Source organism: Corvus brachyrhynchos, unplaced genomic scaffold (genome assembly GCF_000691975.1).
Source record: "Corvus brachyrhynchos isolate BGI_N302 unplaced genomic scaffold, ASM69197v1 scaffold229, whole genome shotgun sequence".
Taxonomy (NCBI): domain Eukaryota; kingdom Metazoa; phylum Chordata; class Aves; order Passeriformes; family Corvidae; genus Corvus; species Corvus brachyrhynchos.
The window spans coordinates 5565787-5590440 of record NW_008240042.1 but is presented as its reverse complement, the minus strand read 5'-3'; the positions used below and the strand labels follow the sequence as shown (position 1 = coordinate 5590440).

Sequence of the window (24654 nt, the reverse complement as noted above, 5' to 3'; positions counted from 1 at the left end):
AAGAGTGGTCAAGTATTGGAACAGACTGCCCAGGTAAGTGGTTGAGTCACCATTCCTGGAAGGATTTAAAAGACATGTAGACATGGCATTTAGGGACACGGATTAGTGGTGGACATGGCAGTGCTGGGTGAATGGTTGAACACAATGATCTTAGAGGACTTTTCCAATCTAAATGATTCAATGAATGCAACCCTCAACACAAACCCCTAGGCAACTCTGGCAGGGCTTTCCCCTCCAAAGTCACTCCTGACAACTCTTGATGTTTTGTAACAGTTCTCATTGAGGTTGGATCACATATCCCAAGATCCCAACGAATTCCATCTCAGGCAAACAGGTTAGATCCGGGGTCATCTCACAAATTCCCCAAGTCTTTCTACTGACTGGTAGAAGGTATTCAAAGCTGAACATAACTAAATTCCTTCAGAAAAAAAATAAATCCAGTCCCAATTGTAACCTGCTGGGCATTTCTGAAAACCTGCCTGTTCAATTTTAGCCTGCTTTGAAAGCGCGTAACAAATTAAATGGGGCTCATTTGTTACGCAAATGATAGCTGGGGTTTCAAATAAAATAAGCCTAACCTTGATGGAGATTTCATCAGTGCAGGCTATTATTTCCCTCTGTTAATGGCTAACGGCCTAGTCATCTTCACCGAGCAGCAAGAGGTCTCCCAGCTGCCTGGGTGAATTATGGCTGGAGTAAGTAATATTAACCCCTCCAGGGTAAGTACATAGGTCATAAAACAAGAGCTGCACACAGCTGCTAATGCCAGCAAAGGCAGCCTGTATTCATCAGCTCGCTGGGTGTACGGCAGGAGAGGGACAGAAGGACCACAGGCTCTGTAGTGGCTGTGCCATATCACAGCAGCCCCACATTAATTGACATTTTCCTTTGTGGAGGGATGGATATAAGCACAGATGAAGCAAGATAGGGATGATCAGTGCTAGCTGTTCACAGATTATTAGGTCTTAGTTGAGATGGGGGGCAGAGAGGAGAATGCCGAAGAGTCTTGACTGTGGGGTGACCCCATCCCACTGACCAGAGAGCAGTGGCTCCGTGGGAGTGACGCGTCACTCTTGTGCAGCAGCACAGCTCGTTTGCAACGCCAGGACTCGCTGGCTCTGGCTAAAGGAGTGAATAAAACCCCACAAATTGCTGTAATAAAGATTCAGCCCACAGACTCCATGGCGTAAACACACATCTGGTCTCTGTTTGTAATGAAATCAGCTGAAAGCACCATTGTGCATTAATAACAAAAATGCTCAACATATTGCTACCAAATAAGCTCTGCTTGTCTTGAACTTCTATTGTCACATGTTAATGCACTTTTAACACTGATAAATGATGAAGTGCTAGAAAACATTCATCAAGGGACTTAAGAGTCAAAAGATAAGCATTACTGCAGCATTGTTTTCTATTCCATCAGTTCTTTTATAATTTGGGCAGAAGTTAAAAACAGAAAGCCAGGGGCATGAATCAAACATTTCCCATTGAGCCTGCCTTTCTTTGGTAAAGATTTCTTAACTATGGGGTTTATCGTGTGCTTGCGTGACATGAAAAAATCCTTGAGGACGCATGAAAGGGCGTTTCCTTTTTCAACAACTCAGTACTTTCCATATGTCCACCCACCTCCTCCTCCCTCTTCTTCCTTTCCTTGCCATGAACAAGAAATGTCATTCACTCTAGTTCAATTCCACTCTCCAGTCCCTCTCACTTGCCTTCCCTAACACTCTTTGCCTTAATTTCCATAAGACACTTGCTTTCTCCTTGCAATTCCTGGCCACTATGCACGGCTCATGCTTTATGTGCAATTGCTGATCCTTTGAAGTTCCATGTGTGAGAAAACCAGGGAGCTGAGCAAGGTCACTGTGTAGACTCAGAGCAGTCAACACATGGGAAGGGTTTTACCTTTTGAGTGATGTGGTTGATCCAGGGTGAAGAGCAGTTGCTCAGATCAGGTCCTTGGGGTTCCCAGATACCGTCAGGCGCAAGACACCGGAAAGTTGCAACACCTGTAATAGGAAAGTCGCTGTGTTCAGTGTTACTGGTTGCATTTTGCCCTCAGCGCCTCGTGTCGAAGGCTTCTGGGAGCTTATTAGTGCTCAGGTCTTGAGTAGGACACTTCTGAGTCATCTCAGTGTCCTAGTCTCCCATCATCTTGGTCCTTTAAGGCCCTAAGACATAAAAGACCCACGATGTTGTGCAGGAATATTATTTCCAATTTGGCGAACAACGATTACAGACAGAGGACTTGCAGGAAAGCTGCCAGGTACTAAGAAATCGGAAGTAGATCTCAAACACCAAGCCAGCACCCTGGATGCTCTGGCCCACCACTGGTGATCTGGGATCAGACCCTGTGCCTCATCTTCCTTGCTGCTTTATGAAGATTTTATGGCTCTGAATCATCATTACAACATTTGGGTGGAAACACACGAAAGTTTGAATGCTACAAACGCCAAGATATAATGCTGGAGTTTACTGTCAGCCCCCAGCTGTCAAGAGGAACTTTAGAGGAGAGTTTTGTTTGGGAAGAGCTGCCCAATCCCTTCTGGAAAAGACAGAAAAATGCCTGAGACCCTTTCAGACAAAGGGAAATGCATCACTGCTAGTATATCACAGCTTTTAACAAGTTGCACGAATCACCGAAATTAGAGATGGGAAAGGCTTATGGCCATCCCCTATCCATAAGTTGGGCTATTATTTTTTCCTTAGTTATTTTCATCCAGTCCTTAGCTCTTGTGCTTAGGAAAGGACTTCTTGCATCCCGCCTCCATTTTCCTTCTTCATCTTTTTTTTTTTTCCTTTTCACAGCTTTGCTTCCGAGTATCCTTTCCCGTCTCTGGGAACCACATCATACTTTTTGCATTAATTTTACCAAGTAGGGCTGGGAAAGACAGCAAAAATGTTCTTTACCTTTCTCACCACTTACGCCTTTCCATGACCCTCATACTTTAACACATGCTTTATCAGTCTGTCCTCACCAAATTCCAGAGTCAGTATTCGTATATACAGGTGTGAATGGCTCTCCAGGAGTGGAGAATTAACAGAGAGCCTCTCCTCTACAAGTCAGATCCCTTCAGCTCTCATTTTCAGGCAATTTCCTCCACTTTAAAGATTTCTTCTTTGAAACTGAGCTTTTGGGGCTGGACACCAAGACTAGCATGAAAAATAACTATTTTTAGAAAACCATTTGTTAAAACACAGCAAAATGAACCATATGCCAAAACCTTTCGTAACTCGATTATGTTTCAAATTGAACAGAAAATTTCCAAAAGCAACATTTTTCAATAAAACAATTGCGGGAAGAGCAGAAGAAAAGGAGCAAAATCCAATAAGCAATAAACCATTTTGAAAGATTTGGCTTTGTTTCCTCCCCCCACTTTCTCAGCTGATCACACCGGACACTGGCTGCAGTTTGAAAAATCACTCACATGGGTTCAGGAGCCTCAAAGTACAAGTTTTGTTGATTTCCTCCCCTGTCCCCTCTCTTAGCAAAACAAGCAAAGCATTAGCCACCAACACATCAGTGAGCCCAGAGGCTACAAATACAGGCAGAACCAGGTAAAGCGCAGTGTACGCAACTTCTGGAGGCAGAGGCTCTTCCAAGTGCATCAAGCACAACCCCACAACGTTTTAAGTACTGGCTGCGCACTGACAAGGTACCATAGGAAGTGGAGACAGTCCTCCCAACCTTTGACTCACCTATGGAGCCCAAGGGACACGGCTGCTTCGCCACCTGGCCCTGCCGAGTCCGAGACCACATAATGTCGCGGGCTTCCATGGGGTCACAGCTCTCCGCTCCGGCCGGCGGCAGCTGCGAGGAGGCGGGCGGCAGGTGCGTGGTCATGTCCTCGGGGACATCGGCCATGGGAGACGGGGTGCTGGTGCTCCTGTTCCTCCTGCCCGAGGCTGATGTGGTGGTGGTGCGGCCAGTGGTGCTGGTAGCCACCCGCGGCGTGGTGCTGGCAGTGGTGCTCCCCGGGCCCAGAGCCCCCGATGTCGATACTCCTGAAACAAAGGCAGAGCTGCTTAGAGAGAGGAAGGGAACAGGACTCATGCCTAGGTTCTGAGGATGTCCCCTCTGATGGCTCTGGTGGCCTGCAGGATGTAACTGGAGCTACAACTAAGGCAAGGCTTTCTGCACAGCCGCCTTTCAGAGAGAAGCTGGAGCAAACAGTGAGAGAAGCACACAGGGGGGTAATGACCACTGGAGCACAACTGATTTTCCAAAAGCCCTAGCACTTGATGAAAATAAAGCAGCGCTTTATGCCCTCACCATTTTTCTTCTTGGCATTTTAATGTAAAAATCTTATTTTCCATCTTTTAGGGAACACCTAGCACAGAAGTGCTTTTAATTGTTAAGTGTTGCTGAAGGCCCAGCTGGTTTGGACAGAAAAGCATTTTCTATGACGTGATAAAAAACCCCCAACAAAACCCAAAACCAAACCACAAATCCATTCCCAAATCAGAAGTTCACAGAGGGGTGAACACGAGGCTGTACTGCAGAGCAAGCTGTCAATTTTCTCTGAGGTTCATGCCTTGCTGCTCCATCCCAAGAGCAATGCCTGGCCCCTTGATCTGCAGGCCATGCGACACAAGCAAAGGTGCACGTCAGCCCAGCCAAATCGAGACTTTAATGTTCAGCTGGGCTAATTCATTGAAAACCTGCAATGAGCAGTCAAGCAGGAAGAGGTGAGGAACTTGCTTTAAAAGTGCATTTATCCACTGTACATCCTGCAATAGCCACACTGAGTATGTGTGGAATATTGAGGGATGCCCACCTTAAAATTACCTTATTTAGCCTCCTACTTAGACCAAGGTGCTTGTGCACACTGAGCTTCACGTGGATTTGTCTATAGCTTGACCTGAAATATCAGGTGGGGAAACTGAAGCAGGCTGCCCCCAGCTGTTCCCCCATCACCCCTGTCATGCCATGTCACACACAGCTCGTAGAAAAGCCTTCTCCCATCTCCTTTACCTCTCTCAAAGACAAGCACCCTCCAGCTTCTCTCAGCGTAAGACTTTTACTCCAGTTAAATGCCAGATACTCACAACTGCCCCCTCAGTCCCTGCCTGAGAAAACACTGGGGCTGACTGTGAAATGCAGGTAAGGAAGCAACATGAAAAGGCTTGTCTGATCCATTCTCACTTTAATTTCCATGCCGTAACACCTCAAGACCATCCCACCTCTTCCAGCACACAAAAAGCCTTTTATCACTGTTGCTCCATGTCCAGCAACAGGAATTGGAGTTTCTACACTAACTCACCTGAGCACCAGGACACTGATCTGAAACAAGTCTCCCAAGCTCAGTGATCAGATTTTCCAGCCTTCTCCTGCCACCTCCCTTTCACCATGGACCCTGAGTTTAAATGAACTCTAAAAATTACAATGCAAAAACATGCAGACCCTGACAGATTTCTTTGAGTTTCCGCTCAAAGCTGCATTATGTCACCAAGTAATGATTTCCCCCTGACGGGGAACGACTAAAATTTGTAGAGAATTTCAGCAAATACTACATTTTTACCATAGCAGGGCTTCCCACAAGTATGTTTTATTTCGTCATAATATAGATTAGCCTGGTAGACAGCAACCTGCAAAATTTTTCCCCTTTACACTTGCAATAAGTTATTTTCCTTCTGCAAAATTACCTATGCCACGTGCAAAGGAACTGAGTAGATAAAGTGGATGCAGTTTCAAAGTCAAATCTAGCAAATCGTGTTTAAAATAATCCTTACAGTCATGTGTGAGCACATAGAAACATACACTGAGCACCCCGGAGCTCCCCTTGATCCACATGCAGGAGAGCTGCATTTTTAAGCCCAGTTTTCATTGAAAATCATTGAATATCCCACGGCATGCTGGTTTTGGAATAGCTCTGGCAAGTTTACTGTAGCAGTTAGGCACAAGGGATTTAATGGCATTTTCCTTTAGCCATAAAAAAATGAGCTGTTTTATCTTTCATAAAGCCCCTGGCACCAGTGTCAAAATCTCTTTGAAGGCTTGTTCTTCCAACTTTTTTCATGTTCCACTGGGCTTTCTTGCTGCTTTTGAAAATAAACACATCCGCCATTTCCACAGCACAAGTTGTAAGACAACATGAAAGAGCTGCCTCCAAGTTGCCTAACGGAGTGAGACGGATGGGATACCACTGAACTGAGTTCAAAGGTTTGATTATTCAAAGAGTCAATTTGGTAATGAGCTCCAGCAATCATGATCACCATGCTAACACCACCCAGTTTCTCACCAGGAAATTTGCCAATTTTGCTCAGACAACTGTGTGCTTCAAAAACCAAGTTGACTAGTAAGGAGGAAAAGAACAGGGGATGAGGATCATTTACATGTAAATGATTCCCAAATCCAAGCAAAACCATGAAGAGACTGCAACCTGTGCAAAAGCACCTAAATCCTACAGTACAGAACAGAGATCAAACCTCCAGATTAACTCAGGCTGCCAATAAACTGTGAATTTTTAACTTGGGGGAAAGAAGCATTGCAGCACTGCTTCAGAGGGATTCTTCATATAACATTTCACAAGACAATTTTTGCTCCAAGACAAGCACCTTTAAAAATCACCAACACTACTACAACTAGAAATGTATAAACTTAATTATTTTATTTTTACTGTTTATTTTTACCATGCATTGCCAGATCAAGACCTTACGGTTTTGGGTAAGACTCAGTTTTTACTCCTTTCGAATCCAAGACTTTGTAGCCTTTGATTCCATGAAGCACAGCACTGGGATAAGAATTTTCAGTGCTCCCAAGAAAGCAATTTATGGCTGTGGAAACATTTCTTTCCCAGAAACACCCCAAAGTGACACTTCACTTTTTTCTTTCCTGCTCTGTCTAGAGAGCTGGCAGTAATAGCAGACGACTAAGTTTTGCCATCATTCAGATTAGAGCTGCAGTCATAAAAAAAACAAACCCCAAAACATTTCCAGCACCCACAAGGGAGCAATTGCAACTCCCAGAGGGGTCTCTCTCTGCTCAGGGCACATTTGACTAGCAAGAAAATAGAAATTTTTAAGGTTTTTCCCTTCTCTCTTTTATTTCCCAACCTTTAAATAGAGCTCAGGCTTGTGGAGGCAGATATTTGCTAGGTGGAAGGAAAATCACGGTAGGGATCTGCTCATAGGGGAAAAAATCTCACATAAATAATGGACTGTCTTTACCCCCATTTCTGTCTGTTCCCCTTTCCTGAAGTAGTGACATGACAAGTGACCAGCACTTTGTATTTGCCATGAGGAAAGTCTACCACGTGTCATCTAACCATGATATGGTTAAACGCTCTGCTCACCTCTTCCTGGCACTCTCAGACATGGGAGACTGCTTTCCCAATGACTCTGACTAGTGTTTTCCTATCACAGAAAGCAGTTTTGATTGAAAGAAAGGCTATTTGCTACCTCTTCTCTCATTTTTTTAATTTTGGCACCTAAGTCTCTGACTTTATGACCTAGTGTACTCAGTAATACTTTTTAAGAGATGTCATGCACTTTCTGTCCCATGAATGAAGATAACGGGGTGCCCCTCGAGCAGAAATTGCAGACGGGATTTCCTGGGTGAGGCTCACTGGCTTTGGCGAGGTAAAGGATGACAGGAGACATCCATCAAGCTCTCCCCCTGGGGTCACAATCCAAAGGCTCAGCCTGACAGCTGCGTGCTACAAGCCAGCACTTGCTCACGGAATTGGAAGGAGAGGCTGCGCTCCAAGTTCCACGCTCCAGGTCCAAGCAAACCATGATGACTTCACTCTCCGGCGAGTTCTGCATTCCTGAGCCTGACGCTCAAGGAGATGGGATGGGGCGACGGCAGCCAGGAGGCCCTGCCTGCTCCCCGTGCTGCACCTAATGCAGGGCTGGGCCAAGTGAGGTACAACTAATCCAGCAGCTCAACAGCAGCAATCCCAGCGTTCTCTTGAGCACGTCCAGACTCCATGCACAATTATTTACACATGTTGCTGCTGATGCATGAAGGCAAACGGAGCACTGCAGGAGTCGGGAAGGCTGCAGGAAGCACAAAACCTGGAGGTCCCTCCCTTCCCTCCCTCCCTGCAGTTTTGCCCTTTTCATATTTGGCAGCCACATCCTTTGCTTACAGCATCCCTTTTATCATCTCTTCTTCTGCTGAAAGATGGTGCAAGTTGTATTTACATAGGAAAAGAGAAGGTTTAGGCATGCCTTGAAAGAAGCAGCACAATACCCCACAAACCTAATACAACTGGAGGATTATATCACAGCTGTTTTTCTCTTCCCTGTCACATAAATGCATCTCACGGGAATTAATTTTCTACAGGCATTTTCAAATGCATTTCAGAATATCTTCTGAAACTCCCTAGAAAAATAGTAATATTTGAAAGTAAATATATTCTTACTGTCTTTTGCCATTTTTTCTTGTTTTCGTGTGTTTTTTTCCAAGAACTCCATGTGAGGTGACAGGAAAGGATGACCTACACAGACAGCATCAACTCATTAACACACTGGTGGACTGCAAAGTTATATTGAGTCTATGCCACAAAAGACATCACCCTGCAAAACCTTCTCATGGTAAATGTCTGCTGGAAGACCAAAAGCCACAAGCTGGTGCCACTCAAGAGCTGCGGGCCAGAGAATTGACAGGTGAGCTTAGCCCCTAAATTGTGTACAGCTCCTTCCACGTGTTTGAGAGCAACTATGATTTATTTTTACTTCAGGCAAAGGCCAAGTCGGCCTCACATCAAACATCCAAACAGTTCTCCCCTCTGCTCACACATGCCATTATTTTGGGAAGCTGAGCCAGAATCCTGTGTGTGAATATAAGTTCACACGCTGCTTTTGGGGCAGTTGGGATTGTGGAGTTTTATTTACTGACACTGACAAAAGGCTCCCAAAACCCATTGATGGAAAGATTACATATGCAGTGGCCCCACGGTGTTCAGCGTGGCATGCTGCCTTCAAGAACACAACTGCACACAGCCCTGCACCCTGAAAAAGTGACATGAAGTATGATACACAGCTCTCCCTTTTCCTCTGTCTTAACTAGCACAAGGTAATGAGGAAAAGCAGGGGAGAAAGATGCTGCATCTGAGAGAAGAAAGATCCATTCCCTTGTGGACAGCTGACAAATGGAAAAACACTTTCTGGATTTTCTTTTTTCCTACCTCTTCTAGCAGGGGATCAGTTTTTCTGCCCAAGGCTACTCTGCCCACATGTGAGTACTCTGCTGGGCTTGGGCAGATGCTGCAATGGATATGGGCCATATGTTGAGTTCCTGTACTAAGAGGAAACCTACAGCTGTGGTCCAAGACATGGTGCAGACTCAGGTGTTCTCAAGGCACTTCAAGCTGGAATCACTTAACACGCTGGAACTTTCCTCAGAGTCTCAGCCTTCAACATTAAACAACAAAGAAGGAGAGCCAAAAGTGGGTAAAATCATCACAACAGGCTCAAGTTAACTCAAACTGCCCCAGCTCGTCCTTTTTCACTGCACCACCACCCAGCAAGACAGTTAATGCATTCAAAGCAGCCACCAAATGCACCGATTTTCAACAGGCAAAAAAATATGCCTACCAGAGCCCTTCTGACTCAAAATTCCACATTTCTGACAATGATCAACAGTTCATTACACATACTGGATTGCTAGAGAAAGGCTGTTCTGTCAAAAACATTCTAGCTGTTATTGCAAATTTCTAGGTTTTGCCTGAAAAAATAAGAACCCAAACAGCAGCCTGACTGCATTTTCGTGAAATATCAACTTTTATGCTTCTGTAGGACTTTTGTGGGGGTGTGCATGTGTCAGCACTTAATACTTTTTCTGTCTCCAAACAGCTCTTAATGTCAGGTCCCCAATTTAGTTGTCATTTGAATAAAAGAAGATACTTCTTTATTTTCTTCTTTTTTTTTCTCTCTGACCCATTCTTCTCCAAGAAATTACTGGATCCTGCTTAAAATATGTAACTTCAGAGACATCAGACAAAACTTTACAGCACATATCTAGCAATACCAGGATATGAATGGGTACAGCACAGGAACATCACCTGTTGTCTTCACCATGGCCCTCTTCTCTCAGAAGACAGTTCCTAAAGTCTTATTTCTGGCTTCCAACCCAGGACTTCTGCCACTTTTGTGAACCTCTTGTACCCTTTGGCAACCATTCACTGAGGGCATTAATGCCCTATTGCTTGTTCCAGACTTTGTAACTGATTCTGAATGCAGAAATTTAACTGGACCATCATGCACAAGATACAAAAAAATTTGAGCATTTCTTTCAACATCATGCTGTAATGCTTTTAGAAATGCAGATGAACTATGCCCATAGGAAAAGATTGCAGAAGAGATGATCTAATAGACAGTAGATCAGGATTTATTACAAACGGACAAATCTAATAGTTTTTAGAGTTCAGTTCAAGGGCTATTTTTAGGCAATCTAGCTTCAATTCGCTCTAGTTCTCAAAAATACTGTCAGATGTGGTTGCAGTTACTTTGAATTTCTGGATTTGAGCATATAAAATCAGATTTTTTTTTTCAATCCACATGTGGTTTCACACAGGGGAAAAAAGAAGCATACAATCTTTTTTTAAGGACATACCAGCTGCATATTATTACTGAATGTATGGAGTGAACTTCTAACCTCCTAAACAATCACCTTGGCATGATTCACATCCATCAGAGCCAGTGGTGCAGATCTTACGCACTGTCTTCCAACCTGAATCCTTCAAACTCTATTAAAGAGAAGCCTGGAAGGAATTCCCCACTATCCCATTGTTAGAGAAATCACTTTTGATTTCAGTAACAGGTGCTGTCAGTTTTTCATTCAGACCACATTAGCGTGCAGACACGTGAGCACTACATACTTACAGCTTTAAGAGATTTACTAGAGGCTGGGGTTGCCAGGATTTTTGTGGGTTTGGGGTTTCTTTAGCTTTTAATTAATTAAACCAGGTATGCTCTATCCATGCAAGCTGAAACATACCTTTTAGTTTCTAGGCAGAACAAGAACATGAGTAGCTGATAGGAGGGAAACTCAATTTTTTCCATCTGTATGGCACCGGATGTCGCTTCATCTAATGTGTGTTTCCCACTTTTTGCCTGCACTTCTGCATCTTTAATGGAACAACTTGCATGCACTGTGCAGAGGCAGTGCCAGATGGAGCCAGTCTCTCTCCAGCAGTTCTCCACCTCTGCATTTGCAAAGAATGGAATCGAGTGCAGGAATCATAAAGTGACTGTTCACGCCCCAGCATTTTCTCATCTACCCAATCAATGTGATGAGTCCTTTGCAGAGCCACAGGCAGTCAGCTTATACCACTAAAACATTTCTTCAGTTGCAAGATACAAACACAACTTTAATAAGAGAAAACCATCATCTTCAAATAGTCTCTGTTCAACTGTGTGTGTAATATCTCCAATCTAGATGTTAGTCAGCAAGAAGGCCAATTGCATTCAGATAAATGCCCTGGACTTTCTTAAACATATCATAATCTGCTTGTGAAATGGCTGGTTAGTTGCTTTCCAATTTGTGAAATGGTTCAAATGCTGTAAATAAAAAAGAAATTGGACAGCTTTCAAAAAGGACAGATTAGACTTTTCAATACTCAGTATTCCGTGCTTCCAAGCTGCACTCCTGTGATCTCCATATTAATATTTAAAACCTCGTTGTGTTTTGCTGTTATCTTGAGGAAGAGGGCACAGTACAATCGAGCCCAAGGAGACAATCCACTGGAACTGCAAGAAATCAGCCCCCTGGCCCCACAGCACACGTGTGTGCAAGAAGTGTCGGGGAGAGGTGGATGAAAAGTTGCCTGGCCCCACTTCCTCCTGTCCGGTTTGGCAGATTAAAATCACAAAGGCTACTTTTTGCATTTACAATTCACCTCCCTTTCTACCATTGTCCCTTGATCCCAGCTGCTCTGAGGCTCAGGATTTGATGTGCCTCCTGCATTCATGTACTGGACTTCCAAATCAGCCCTGATGCCCAGTGTTTGAAGTGTAAACACACTCTGTGGGTGGGCTGGTCAGCTGAAATCAAAGAGAGGAAAAGGAATAAACCATAAAATATCAAAGGTGGAGTTATGACTGCTTACACCCTTCTTCCTCTAACCCATGTTAGGATTGACTTCATCAGCATGCAGGTTATACTGCACTCCCAGGCATGAACTGCAGACCTGACAGCAGGCCTTGCTGTCTGTACAGTACAGTAACATCCACACTCTAGAGCAACGGGAATTACAAACCTGCCAGCAAAACCTCACCTTTTGTCTTTTACCAAACCCATCTATTTTCTCCTCTTGCTACTCAGTAGCTATTTCAAACCTGTTTCAAAATCCCAAATCCTTCTCCAAAGCCACCAAAGGTGCTTCCTCTCTATAGGGCATTTGCTCCACTCAGTCTCTGACTGCATTGGCTTCTATTTCACTTATTTGGTCCATTTACTCTTGTCCCTATGAGGAAACCATCCTGAACTGTGGAGAGAACTGACCACTGAAACCACCAGAAATACAAAATGTTGAGAAAGGCTGCCTTTTCTAATCCTTTGAGCATATCCTGGTGCACCTTGGTATGCATGTGCTGTCAAGACTCCTGAAAATCAGAGGGCAGGCACGACCCTCAGCCTCTTGGCCATATCTTGGTTTGGGGCTCAAGTTGGTTCAATCCCCTCCCCAAACTTGCCAGTGGTTTGCTTTCTGCCCCTGGAGACACAGATGGAAAGGAGGGAGAGAAGAAACAACCCTATGCTAAAAAAAAAATATTTTACATAAACCAATCCTAGGAAGCTGACAGAACTCCCCTGTAAAAATATCAGTATTAAGCTACTTTTAGAAATAAAGCAATTTCCTGGAAAAAACATAAAATGCTGCTCAGCTCCCTTTCAAAACTCTTTATTACTTATGTAGAAATGTCAATATATTGTAAAGCTCAATTCTAATAGCTGTATTCACGTCGGCTCAGGGATCTGCCTAAACAATGCTTAACTACAGCACTGGCATCTAAATTTGTTTTATAGATATCTGACTTCTGCAGAGGGCTCCAACAATGAGAACACCATTAATATTATGAAAAACACATTTACTTCAGCAAAGCAGATTTATAACAAATAAACAAACTGTGCAATATACAGGGTGTTTTAAAGTGAAATGAACTGGGTAGCACTTTTAAGGATCTCCAATTTTCATAACAGACTTCAGTACTGGACACAGGCTGCTTGGTGCACTATCAAGTCCATGCTGATATCCCAGAAAGCCTGGCATGCAAGCAGCTCTCACCCATGTCCCAGAGGCTAATTTTTTCATTTGAGGAAGGCTGCTGAGGTGCTGGTAGCAATAGTGAATATTCATTCATATGCTTAGCATCTCAAAGATCTCGACTCTGAAGGCTCTAGGGCTGGAGGCATTACCACGGCCAGTCATCTCACTTGAAAAGCCACAGCAGGAACAGCATCCAAAACATCGGAAAAGGAGGTTTTACCTAATATTTTTGTCTGTGGACCATTAGGGGCTACCAGCTCTCATGCAGTCAGCTTTGGCCAAGATGTAGTTTCCGACTCTTACCCGAGGGGTTGACGACAAGATGACAATACATAATCCCAGGTTGGAGAAACTTTCAGCACTGATTTGTAGCTTTACATGTCAGCCTTCAGATTATTCTTGTTAATGGATAGTTCAAACCAGCACGTTGCAAGGTGATTGTGTTTTTTCATGTGAAGTCAAAGAATATACCCATTGACCTTTTAGGACTTAGAATTGGGCCCACATAAGAGAGAAACATAAAAAAAAACTTACAAGGAAATGAATGGGAGTGCTGAAAAGCAATTATTTTAGGTCAAAACTGTACGCCTGCTTCTCCAGGTTTGGCGTGTGGTTTTACACGCAGTCAGGTGCTAAAGCTTACATGCCCAGGGGAATTACTGGTCCAAACCAGAGGCACCAAATGGACAGAAGAATGTCCATGTGCTGCTGTGCCAGACTAGGGATTTTCCATAATGTACTCTTGACCTGGAAGCCTAAACTGCACCTGATCCACTTGGGCTACCAACAAAAGCATTGCAGATCCTCATGAGCAACAGCAGAATCTCAGGAAGTTAAGAACTGGTAAAAAAAAAAAATCAAATAGGATGACATAGAAATGAAAAAAGCAAATTGTATCCTTTAGAGATTTTTAAGATGTGTAATCTCCTTGCCTTTTTATAAAACATACATCCATAAAATTAAGTACCTGATGTCACTGCAAAGCATAAATTTGATACTTTGAATAAAAGAAGCATGTCTCACATAAGAAGAAGAAGAAAAAAAAAAAGGATAACACATTCAACATGTGAAAAAAGGGGAGAGAGAGGAGAGACAAGAGAAAATCTGACCTGGTTCAATGCACATGTCTTAAAAAACATAACTGCTAAATAGCTACATTTGTTTTACAGATAAACACAGGCACACAGACTTAACTATGTGAATGCATCTCCATGGGACTGCACGATTCAAAAGCATAGAAGGAAAACATGAGGGGGAAAAAAAGTAGTCAAGCAGTATGGATGCAAATTCTGAGATACAGCAGAGATGCAGATATACTTACAGATGTTACTTTCAATCTAGGATAAAACTACTGCTACAATACATGGCTAAAGAGCTGCTATATGCTTCTAGCACACAGCCTAAATCTCATTTTACAGCTCTCACAGGTAACATAAAATAAATGCACCAGTCTACAGTGATTATTAGTTTTCCCTCTCTTTGGTATCAAATATGTTCAAATGTTTTTGTTTTGTAAATATTTTACAGCAGACCACTTATTACACGTGTTGAGACCTGTAATGTTATTAGCCCTGAGCCTTTCACATTCCATGCGTGCATCAAGAAGTTTCATCAATTTGCAGGGAAGAAGTATATTAGTTTTTCTAGTCACTGCAGTGCTTCACAGGTACTAAAAAACTCAAAAGCCCTAATATTTTACATTATCCAGCCAGAACTCTCATTTTATAATAATACTAACCAAAAATCTAGCTCACTTATGTCATCAAAAGCAACTCTTCTTCCATTATCTTAAATACAAATGAGAAGAAGCATGCAGCTGAAGCAGACAGAATAATTTATAATGAGAGGAGATCTGTAATGCCAGTAATACTAAAAAACCCAGAGCCTAACACTGAACTCATCTGGAATTGAAGGAAAAAAACAGACTTTCTAGCATGGTGGTCAGGCTGAAGATGGGAAGGGAGAAGAAGGTCACCTGTGACAGACGTTCATGGTCAGCACTAAGCAAACCAAGAAATGCTTAAACCTTCAAATAAATATTAGACATATTTTGTGGTTTTTTTTTTTTTCTTTTCTTTAGAGGCTAGAGCCTAGATGACCACAGATCAGAGACATGGCATTCATTGGCATGGCATTCAACCTGGAGGTGGCTCAGCAAAATACAAATTCCAAGTGTAGGCACAGCAGTGGCAAGCAGCTCATCCACTCTGTTCAGCTGCCACAGAGACTGTTCCAAGGCAGAGAGAAATGTGACTTTGCTTGAAGAAAAAGGGAGAGATTTGATTTAGGAATCTGAGTCAGCCAGTTTATAGACAATAAAAGGTAGCATCAAAAGCCATTCAATTTGTCCAAGACTCAAGGTGCTCTTTGGAGGTGCAGGAGCCTACGGGTTGGTGCAATGCCATTGCCTTCACTGTATCAACATCTCCACGCCTGAGCCTCGGCTGAATCCTGTGCCATCCATCAGCAAGCACCTTCTGACTCTGTGCCCTGAAAAGCTCAGTGTCTGTTACTGCAAATCTCCGAGCTACAAAAGAAACTGCAAGCATCTCAACTGTTTCCTTGCCTGTCCTTGAGGAGTTTAGCTGGTGCTGGGGACGGCTTATGCCTTTCCACGGATAACCAGAAAATCCGGAACTACCGCACAGATGCTAAGAACAGAGTAGTGGGGAGAGGCAGGGGAAAACTCCACCCCAAGCAGCCAACCCACTGTCCTTCTTTCCTTCTCCTCCTGCAGAGGACATCATTCATCACAGTCCACAACACACTCCTGGGAAGAGCTGAGACGTGCCAAGGATTACACTAAAACAAGAGGTGGACAGGGAAGGCTTTGATCCTCCCATGTTGTATTATGAGAAAATTATTCGCTAATGCAAAGGAACAAACCCTTCTTTTGATCCAGGTTATTCCATGAGGAATCTCTTTCTGCAAAGTCTGAAGCTCAGACAAGGTATTGGGCTTGAGGGACCACTCTTCACATCTCCTGCGCCAAGCTCAGCATGTCCACGGTACATTTCTGAGCGCAACACACAACTCCCTAATCCTCTTGGCAGCAGTCACTCCTACAAGGTCAGTCCCCCTAGTCTACAAGATGCCTTTTCAAATTAAGCTGCTCTTTTCCCTTATTAAACATCATATTTGAGCTAAAACAGCATCACTGATTCAGTTAAACCCTCACTGTCTGCACCTCTTGTTCGGAGCAGAGCGCACAGAAATCTCATAGAGACCGAGATGCCTGGTCAAACAGACTCCAGTGAGTTGTAACTAAGGGAGAAGCAACTTTATTTCAGCAGCATGAATCATTTCAGGTCCAGGGACAGCAATGTGAATTGTGCTTCCTTGTCTTCAGTAATAGCAAAGTGCATCCTGTACTGAAGACTCAAGAGCATCTCCAAAAGCAGCCTATAGACACTGCTGCCTACCAGGGCACCCTGACCTGACACTTATTTGCCACAGATGGCTTTCATCCACTGGCAGCTGCTGGTTTATGCAAGGATAGGGATGTTTGGCTCCAAGAGGAGGTACTATCCACTGCCATTTACCACCTCTGAGGGAAAAGGAGAAATAAGTAGAAATAAGGAAAACAGTCAGCTCTAGATCCAGCCAGCTTTTAAAAAAAAGCAAGCAGTCACTGGATTTCAAATCTCACTAAGCAACATAGGCTGAGTATGTTCTAATAGAATTGAAGTGTGTGCAAAGAAAACCAAATAAAACACATAAGGAAGGGACTGAATCTAAAAGCAGATATTAGATTTCTTTTCTCTCTTGCACGCAAAGCAAATATTGTTCAAGGATGTTTAACAATCTGTTTGCCAGCTGAAGCGTGCAGGACTCCACAAGCAACAAAACAGAATATTATCTGTCCGTTTCTGTCAAGCTGAGACAAGTCCACACTGTGGTGTCTGCCTAAATAAAAAACAAAACCATGACAGAACTGACTCAGGCCAGCCTGACAGTATGCTGGATGAGATGGGACATAGATGAAGAAAAAACGAAAGCAGATGCAAAGGGTGTAAAAGGAGAAAGAAGCCAAATGCAGGGAGCAACCTGACTTAAAAATTCCTTCCCCCTACAATTAACTGTTGGGCCTTTCTAGGTTGCCTTTTCCTTTTTGAGAGTATCTAAATCTTAAAACCCAGCCTGACTGGATGAAAGCAGTACGAGTTAAGTCAGTGTTACTGAAAATTTTTCCTTTGGAGACAACTTCTTTGCAGTAATCCTCCAAGTGGTGAAGGCAGTGTTATATTTCCTTCATCAGCCAACAGAAACATTGCACTGGTGAGGCCAAGCCCTTGCAGGTGATAGGATCCCTGCTGGAAATTCAGCCTAAGAAAATTCAGAAAACCCCCAATCTCCCTCTTATCCAGATTTCTCTCCCTGCACATCCAATAAAATCTCATTCATGTGGAACCTGTATTACAGCTCTCTGGGCACAGGGCTGGCTCACCTCCACTAAAAGGGATCTTAAATCTCTATTTTTAGCATTTTTCCTCACCCTGGGTCAGTTCCGAAACTAACCCCTGCCTGTCTCACTTGTCATTGCCTACAAACCACTTCTATATCTGCCCCTTGGGTAATGAGCTCTCCTTCCAGTTTTATTTCTCCATTGTTTTCCATTTGCTTTCCTTTCTCAGAAAAGCCTCTACCACAAACACATCCCGACATGGAGCTTTCCTCAGCCTCACGCCCGCTTCTCAGTTTTCTCTGTTCCCTTAACTCCAAAATGAAGGATTTTCTCAAGGCCAATTTCAGGTATCTCCTTGACTTGACATCTGACACCACCCCACTGACCCCCCTCAAAGTCCAGTGGGCACGACTTGCAGTGTGGGGTGGCATCTTTCTGGCTGATGTGCTACATCCCAGTGGTAATATTTGCTCAATTACCACTTTCTCCACCTTTGGAAAACCATAACCAGCAGGGAAGTATTAGAGTCTGATTGCAGGGTAGAAACTTCATTAACTTTCCCACACCCAGAACTGCCAGATGAAGTACCTGTGTTTGTGTGGATATGTTTGTACACGCTCTTCTTCCTCCTCCACAGAACAAATTACAACTAGAGTTAGCTGCATCTGATCAAACAGCACATGAAAAAGGATGTGATAGTAGATTTGCACTCAAAACACCTATCTCATTATAACTGGCATTCTTTTAAAGTGCTTTTTTTTTTAAATTGACCAAAATTGAAGCAAAATTGATACCCATAAAAACATGTGATTTGACCTTCTACAAGTTATTTGTGCTCAATCAGAACTGCAGGCAAAGACCTGTTTTTTACAATGATAAGTATACTAGAAAAAAAGAAGTGTATTATGAGACACTCTGTTCTCTAATGACCCAATCTGAAGTCAAGGGCATCCTTCATAGGCCAGAAACAATTTATTGAACAAAACTTTCTAATTAATTGCTGACAATGTAACAGCTGTGTCAGCAAAATGTTCCACACTGCCTGTCTCTCCTTGCCTCTCTGCCATGCAGCAAGATGGGAGCACAACAAAGCCCTGTCTAAACCTTCCTTGTTTCAGGGCATCCTCAGTTCTCTCAGTGAAGTATGTGTTCAGTCCCCACTGTCCTTGGTGGCTGAGGTTAGCCCATCTGCAGCAGGCGTGCAGCTGGCACGTGGCAATGGCATGAATGATGACAGGTAATGATTTTGCAAACACAACCCATCACTTGGGCAGCCAGTCAGAGACACAGGTAAGGATCTGTCTTATTGCATTCATGCACAGAAGCTTTAGGATGCAGGAGAAGCTGCTGGATACTTATTCTAGGCCTACAATGTCAGAGGGAGCATGAGGCGTTGGGGAAGAAAACGTCACCACGCACCTGACAATATCACAGCATCCTCCAAGAGCTCTCAGTTAAAGAAAGGCTCATTTTATTACCAGGCTTGTAGGCCAAGGATGGAAAGAGCTATGGAGAGCTGGAAAAGTATTTCACCTTTAAAAAGTAGGACAGCTATCCAAATGGTGTCCTGAGAACATCAATAAGATGAGCCAGAGATGTGCCAAGGGAGAGAAAGTCAAGTGCGTTCTCCCTGCTCCATGGGTCAGTGAAGGAGCTTGTGAAGCAGGCACCAGCTTAGGTGCTTTTGTTGTTTGCAGTTAGTCCCTTTGAAATGTTACAGTCCTAACCAAATAAAGAAAATTGCTTGGGCTCTGAATACTTAGGAAACCACTGTCCCACTGGGAACAAAATGGCAGGGGGGGATGCAAGGGGAAAGGGCTGTGCTCAGTACAGACTGAGTCCTGTGCAGCCTGTGACATTACGAGTGAGTCAGGCAGGACTTTGCAGACTTCCCTTTCTTTCAATTTTTTGCACTTCTTTATTCTTCCCATAGGGAAAAACAATGCAAACACAGTGGGTAAGACATTTAGGTCAAGACTTTCATAAACAGGATCCCAATGTTAGTCTCTGAACAAGTGACCTGATTTTTAAAAACACTAGGAAAGCAGTATCTCCCACTGCCTTAAACAAACACTGGCCTTTGGAGTATCAGATTATTTAAGGGTCTCAGCCTTACTTTCAAATCAAGTTTCATCTTCTCATATCACAGGCTCGGTACTGATTTTAGAGTCCAATCTAATGAAGCTGCACATGGGAGATCAGAACTAAGATGAACCCTAAAAAAACAAGGCTCCCAACTCACTCAAGCCAGCTGGGAAATCCTGAGTGCACCTTAGCAAGCAGTGACTGCTGTATTTACGTCACACCTCAAATACCTGTAATTTCCAGTAAACCACAAACATCCTCTTTGTGCATCTGTAGGAATGCTCAATTTTACAAGGTGCTTTTCCTAATCTGTCTGAAGGTTCTTCTCTTGGTGGCAGAGGGAGCCCAACGGATGGTTTAGCCCATCAAATTTTAAATAGCTCAAGATGGCTTAAATTCCTCCCATGGCTTGCTACCTCTGTATATGTCTCTTTGCATTTGCTGGGCAGAATTAGAAGCAGGGATAGCCTTTACTATGGTCAGGTTAGATTAGTGCTCAGGGTTGGAACAGTGTCTCAGGGCTAAGGAACATCTGCTTCAGGTTTGCTTTGAAACACCCAAAGAGAGCCTGTGCTGCCCTATTTCTCCCCACTCTCTGAGAGAGAGCCCTGCACCAGCCTACGTGTCCCTTCTGCCTCCCACGTCACTGTTCGAGTTCCAAATCGACTGCCTGTGGTGCTCAGAAAAAAAAAATTCTCCTTTCTTATCAGCTTTTGAACAAGTTTCACTGCTGGAAATAGAATTTCTATCCGTGCATTTCTGAATATAGAGGATGTACTCTATAAATCTTAAAAAATACTATGTGAAATGGAGCATTGAGGGGTTTTGCATCTGAACTGAGATTGACACGCTGAAGCATTTGGCTTTTCCTTTTTAAAATAAAAACTGTATTACTTATTACCAACAATACAATACACAACTTAGGGACATGGACTACCACATACTAAACTTGTTAACCTGGTAGTGGAGAGCATGGCAGTACATAGTCCCCAATTCAGTACAGCTTTTATATCTAGACTTACACTTAAGAGACAGGCATAGATTTAACTCATTTCACAGCCAGAGACCCAAACTTCCAAACTCTCATTCACTCATAAACTCCCCAGGAGATAAAAAAAAGCCAGATGAGCACCAAAAGATGAGGCAGGACTAACAGAGGGATCCAGCGTCTCTCCCAAGCAGCGCTTACCTAACAACAGAGATTTGTCAGCCCCAGGCCACATTACAGGGGACAAGAGCATGTGAAATGCATTCAGCTATACACTAGAGAACAAATGAAATAGTGTGTTAGGGATCAAATGCTGCAATAGCACAAGACCGATCCTGGTCTATCTCTGTGCCCATCAGCTCAGCCCCAACAATGGCTGAATCTGACTTAATCTTTCACACAAATGCCACCAAACACTGTTTCAATTGAAAAAGGCTTAAGGTGAGATTTACTTTCTTCCATACAAGTTCCTGCCACAACCACTGTCAAGACACTTGCATGCATTAAAACATGACAGATACTAAATCATGACGTGTTATATTTCTTTTCAAATGCAACTAAATAATTTCCCTGAAAAAGACTTGCATTCTAAGCTTTAATTCAGCTCCTGTTTGTCTAAAACAGGCATCTTGTTCCTCTGTGGTCTCAATGTGTTGTAGTTGCTGAGGTTTTCCTAATAATACACACAGACAAGTTGATATTTTTATATACTTACGAAAAATGGATCAAGCTTTCTCAAACCTTGCTAGTGCTTGTCCCCTCCTTGCATCAGGAGCACATTCTGGTGACAGAAAGCTAAGCAGAGCTGAAAGTACAGTGCTACAAAAGCAATAGGAAGGAAGTATGTAACAGAAATAAATTAGTCTCTTTATGAACAAGGACCCTGTTTCTGAATGTCCTCAAGAGGAAGGAAAATCTGCAATGAAAACATAAGTTTTATAAAACATAGCTAATTTGCTAAATTGCCTCAGAACAGACTGGTATTTTTTTTCTGAAAATTTCCATGGCGACACCAATGTTCCTCACAAAAAGCACTCCAAAGGCCAATAATATAATATCTGCTGCTTTTACACCTCACTGAGACACCTGGCAGACAGCACTTCATGACCTATGCTTGTCTTCCAGGTGCTGGAAGTGATGATCCAACTTTTTGGCTGTTTGATGAGAAGAGAGCGTGTCCAGTTCTTGCTATTTCCAGTTTTGTGATTTTTCTTTCAGCTGCCAACAAATTTTCAAACATATGATATGCCACAGATCTTGTGGTTTGGACTTCCTCCAGCACTGCACTAACATCTGCCAAATTCCTGTTAAATCCAACACTGGTTGATGAGCACTTTCCAATGGTGTGAAACTTAATGCAAGTAACTAGTGGAAGCTTGGGAGCAATTAAATTTTAATCAGAGGTAAGTTCAGTTTTCAGCATTGTGAGTTATCTCCAGTGTCTAAATAGCTAATATCTATAATAACCCTCTTCTCCTCTTGCGATCAGCAGCACGGAGCCACAGACAGGGAGAGAATTAACAGCTTAAGAAGTGCCCTCCCCAAGAAAGCCACTCGGCGTATTAATAACCTATAGCAGTCTTTCTCCCTGACATACCATCTGCATCCCAAATTACTCAGATGTGTTTTCCAGGCAGGTTCAAGCACCTGCCCCTCTCCTGGACGCCTCTTCTCAGCCTCCTGCCCAAGATGGCCTCTCATGCCAGGCTCTGTTAGCAGGGCTAATGCTGCCTTTTGAAATTCCAGACAGCTTCCTTTCACCCTTCTTCCAGCACACACCAGGTCCTTGACTGTGAGCTGGCTTTTGCCTGGGTTTCTTGGCCTCTTCTTCCAGCTGTGCCTGGAGCAATGGGACACCCCCAACACTGCTCCAAATACCTTTTCCCTGTGGGCTGTGAATTTACAGATCTCCTGCCAAAGTCTGCCTAATCCACAGCCTTCCCCATCCTTGTAAACACACAGGACAGCACGATGGTTTCTCATAAAATAAATCAAGCCTTTCTACCTCTTGGTAAGTGACACATGCAAGTTACAGTCCTTTTACTATGCTGCTACAGTGGGCTCAAAGCTTTCCCACTGCTCTTCCAAGTTCAAAAATCCCCTGTTGCCAACCTAGAGCTACTTCTTTATGCGCTCCAGCAGGACCAACATAGCAAGCAGAGCTCAGCACCTCCCAGGCTGTTCTTAATGGAAAACGTAAGCCCCAAAACAGATATTGGTGGCTGAGGTCTGGGAAGCATTCAGAGAAGTAGAAGGATCCCTGCAAAAGCCTCTCCTTGGTATGAAATCTTTGTTAGAAGGTGGCCACGCCATCAGAGCCAAGCTTCAGGCAAGCACAAAACGCAGCAGGAGGCTCCCTGGCCTCAGAAGGCTCCATAGAAAGCAGAAGAGATAACAGAAGCTGGTGATTTTTTTTCTTTTATTTCTTTGTAAGTGAAAATATCCTAAACACCCTCAGCATGTGCAGCCTGAGGAAGTTAGATGAACAGCTGCTTGGAACTGAGCACTAATTCATCCATTTTGCTCTCTGTTAATGAATACAGACAATGGAAAATCAGTAGATGCAAAAACCCCACAATTTTTATGGATTTACAGACTGATTTTCTGTACCTCATCTAGACATTTTTGTGCCTGTGCAAAGTGATGGCACAGTTGGTGTAAAGTACTACCAAATTATCATAGGGATATTTTTACCCTCCATTTCCACTGGTACGGCAAATGGCTACAGGTGTCAAAGGCAAAAGAAAATGTGTGCCTTTTAGCAGAGAAAAGGAATATTCACCAGAACAAAATATTAAATGAATTTGCTGTCTCCAGTTCAGATATGGATGGATATGTACTATTTCATCTACAGCAAACCGTATTTACTTCTCCACCTCTGCCTCAAATTTTTCACATTTAAAGGGGTGTGTGACCACCAGGACCTATTTAGAGAAAGGCAGGAGGAGCATCAGTCCCAGCTGCAATCCTGTGTTGTAGAGCCTCTTTCACGTTTTTCACCTGGTAAGACATGCACCCTGCTGTGCATTTCTCTTCCTACATTACAGCCTGCAGCTCAAACCCAGCTGGATTAGTGACGAACTGCACTGGGCTCAAGGGGGGATTGAGCACAGAGCGAACAAACCATGTTCTGACTCGCACAGCCTCTCCTGGATTCCAGTTATAAATTTTTTAACCAAAAAACACTGTGTAGGGTAAGAGAAACATCTTTATAAAGTGTGTGTGCAGCTATGAAACAATCTTCTTTTTTCAGTTAACAGCAAATTTTGAGGCCATGGTTATTATGACAAGACAAATATTCCCATGTGCAAATGCAAAATCCCTTTGAAGCTCAATATATACACCAAATCCCAAGTACTGCTAGGAGAAGGAAAGGGGAAATGTCATTTCCCACCAAGCCAGTGAGCATAATGCAGCCCACCACAAAGCCATTACAGTATGCACACTTGAATAAACTATCCCTCTTCAAAAATACACACAGAAACTCTTTGCACTGGTTTGCAGACTTTTAAAGCAAGAAGGCATTGGGAATCATCTTCTCTGACCTCTGTAGGAACCAACTGGTAATGTTTCAGCACCTGTGCCAAAAACTCAGGCTCTGGGGCTTGCATCACTGTCAGATTGGTCTAACTGCTGAATCTGCCTGCTGAGGGAGCAGCGACTCTCAGCCAAAAATTGGCTTGCCACCCTTTATCTTCGATATGGGCACTCAGTGCACTGAGTTACTACACACCTACGCCAGCTAAACCTCAGCATTATTAAGCAGAGCCCAACAGACCCACTATCGATCTTATTCCGTGTCGTTTCTGCATGCACACACACAAAATCCACAGACAAACAAGCAGCCCCACAGAAACTGTAGGTCAAGAACAAACAGACAAAATCCTCCCTTTAAAAAGAAGGGAAAATACCACCACTCTTCCAGGTGAAGTTAGCTATTCGAGAGATATATATATATA

At 43.4% G+C, this 24654-nt stretch overlaps 1 protein-coding gene across 23 annotated transcripts in view; it reads right to left on the bottom strand.

Moving 5' to 3' along the window:
• The window catches only part of ADGRL3 (adhesion G protein-coupled receptor L3), a 495252-nt gene that overhangs the window by 101675 nt on the left and 368923 nt on the right, over positions 1–24654 (bottom strand). For all 23 annotated transcript variants that reach the window (XM_017744223.1, XM_017744226.1, XM_017744204.1 and 20 more), the window contains 2 exons: positions 3700–4005; positions 1906–2009 (listed from right to left, as the gene is read on the bottom strand). In XM_017744223.1, the coding sequence (XP_017599712.1) occupies positions 1906–2009; positions 3700–4005 (410 nt within the window). The remainder of the gene's footprint in view (positions 1–1905; positions 2010–3699; positions 4006–24654) is intronic.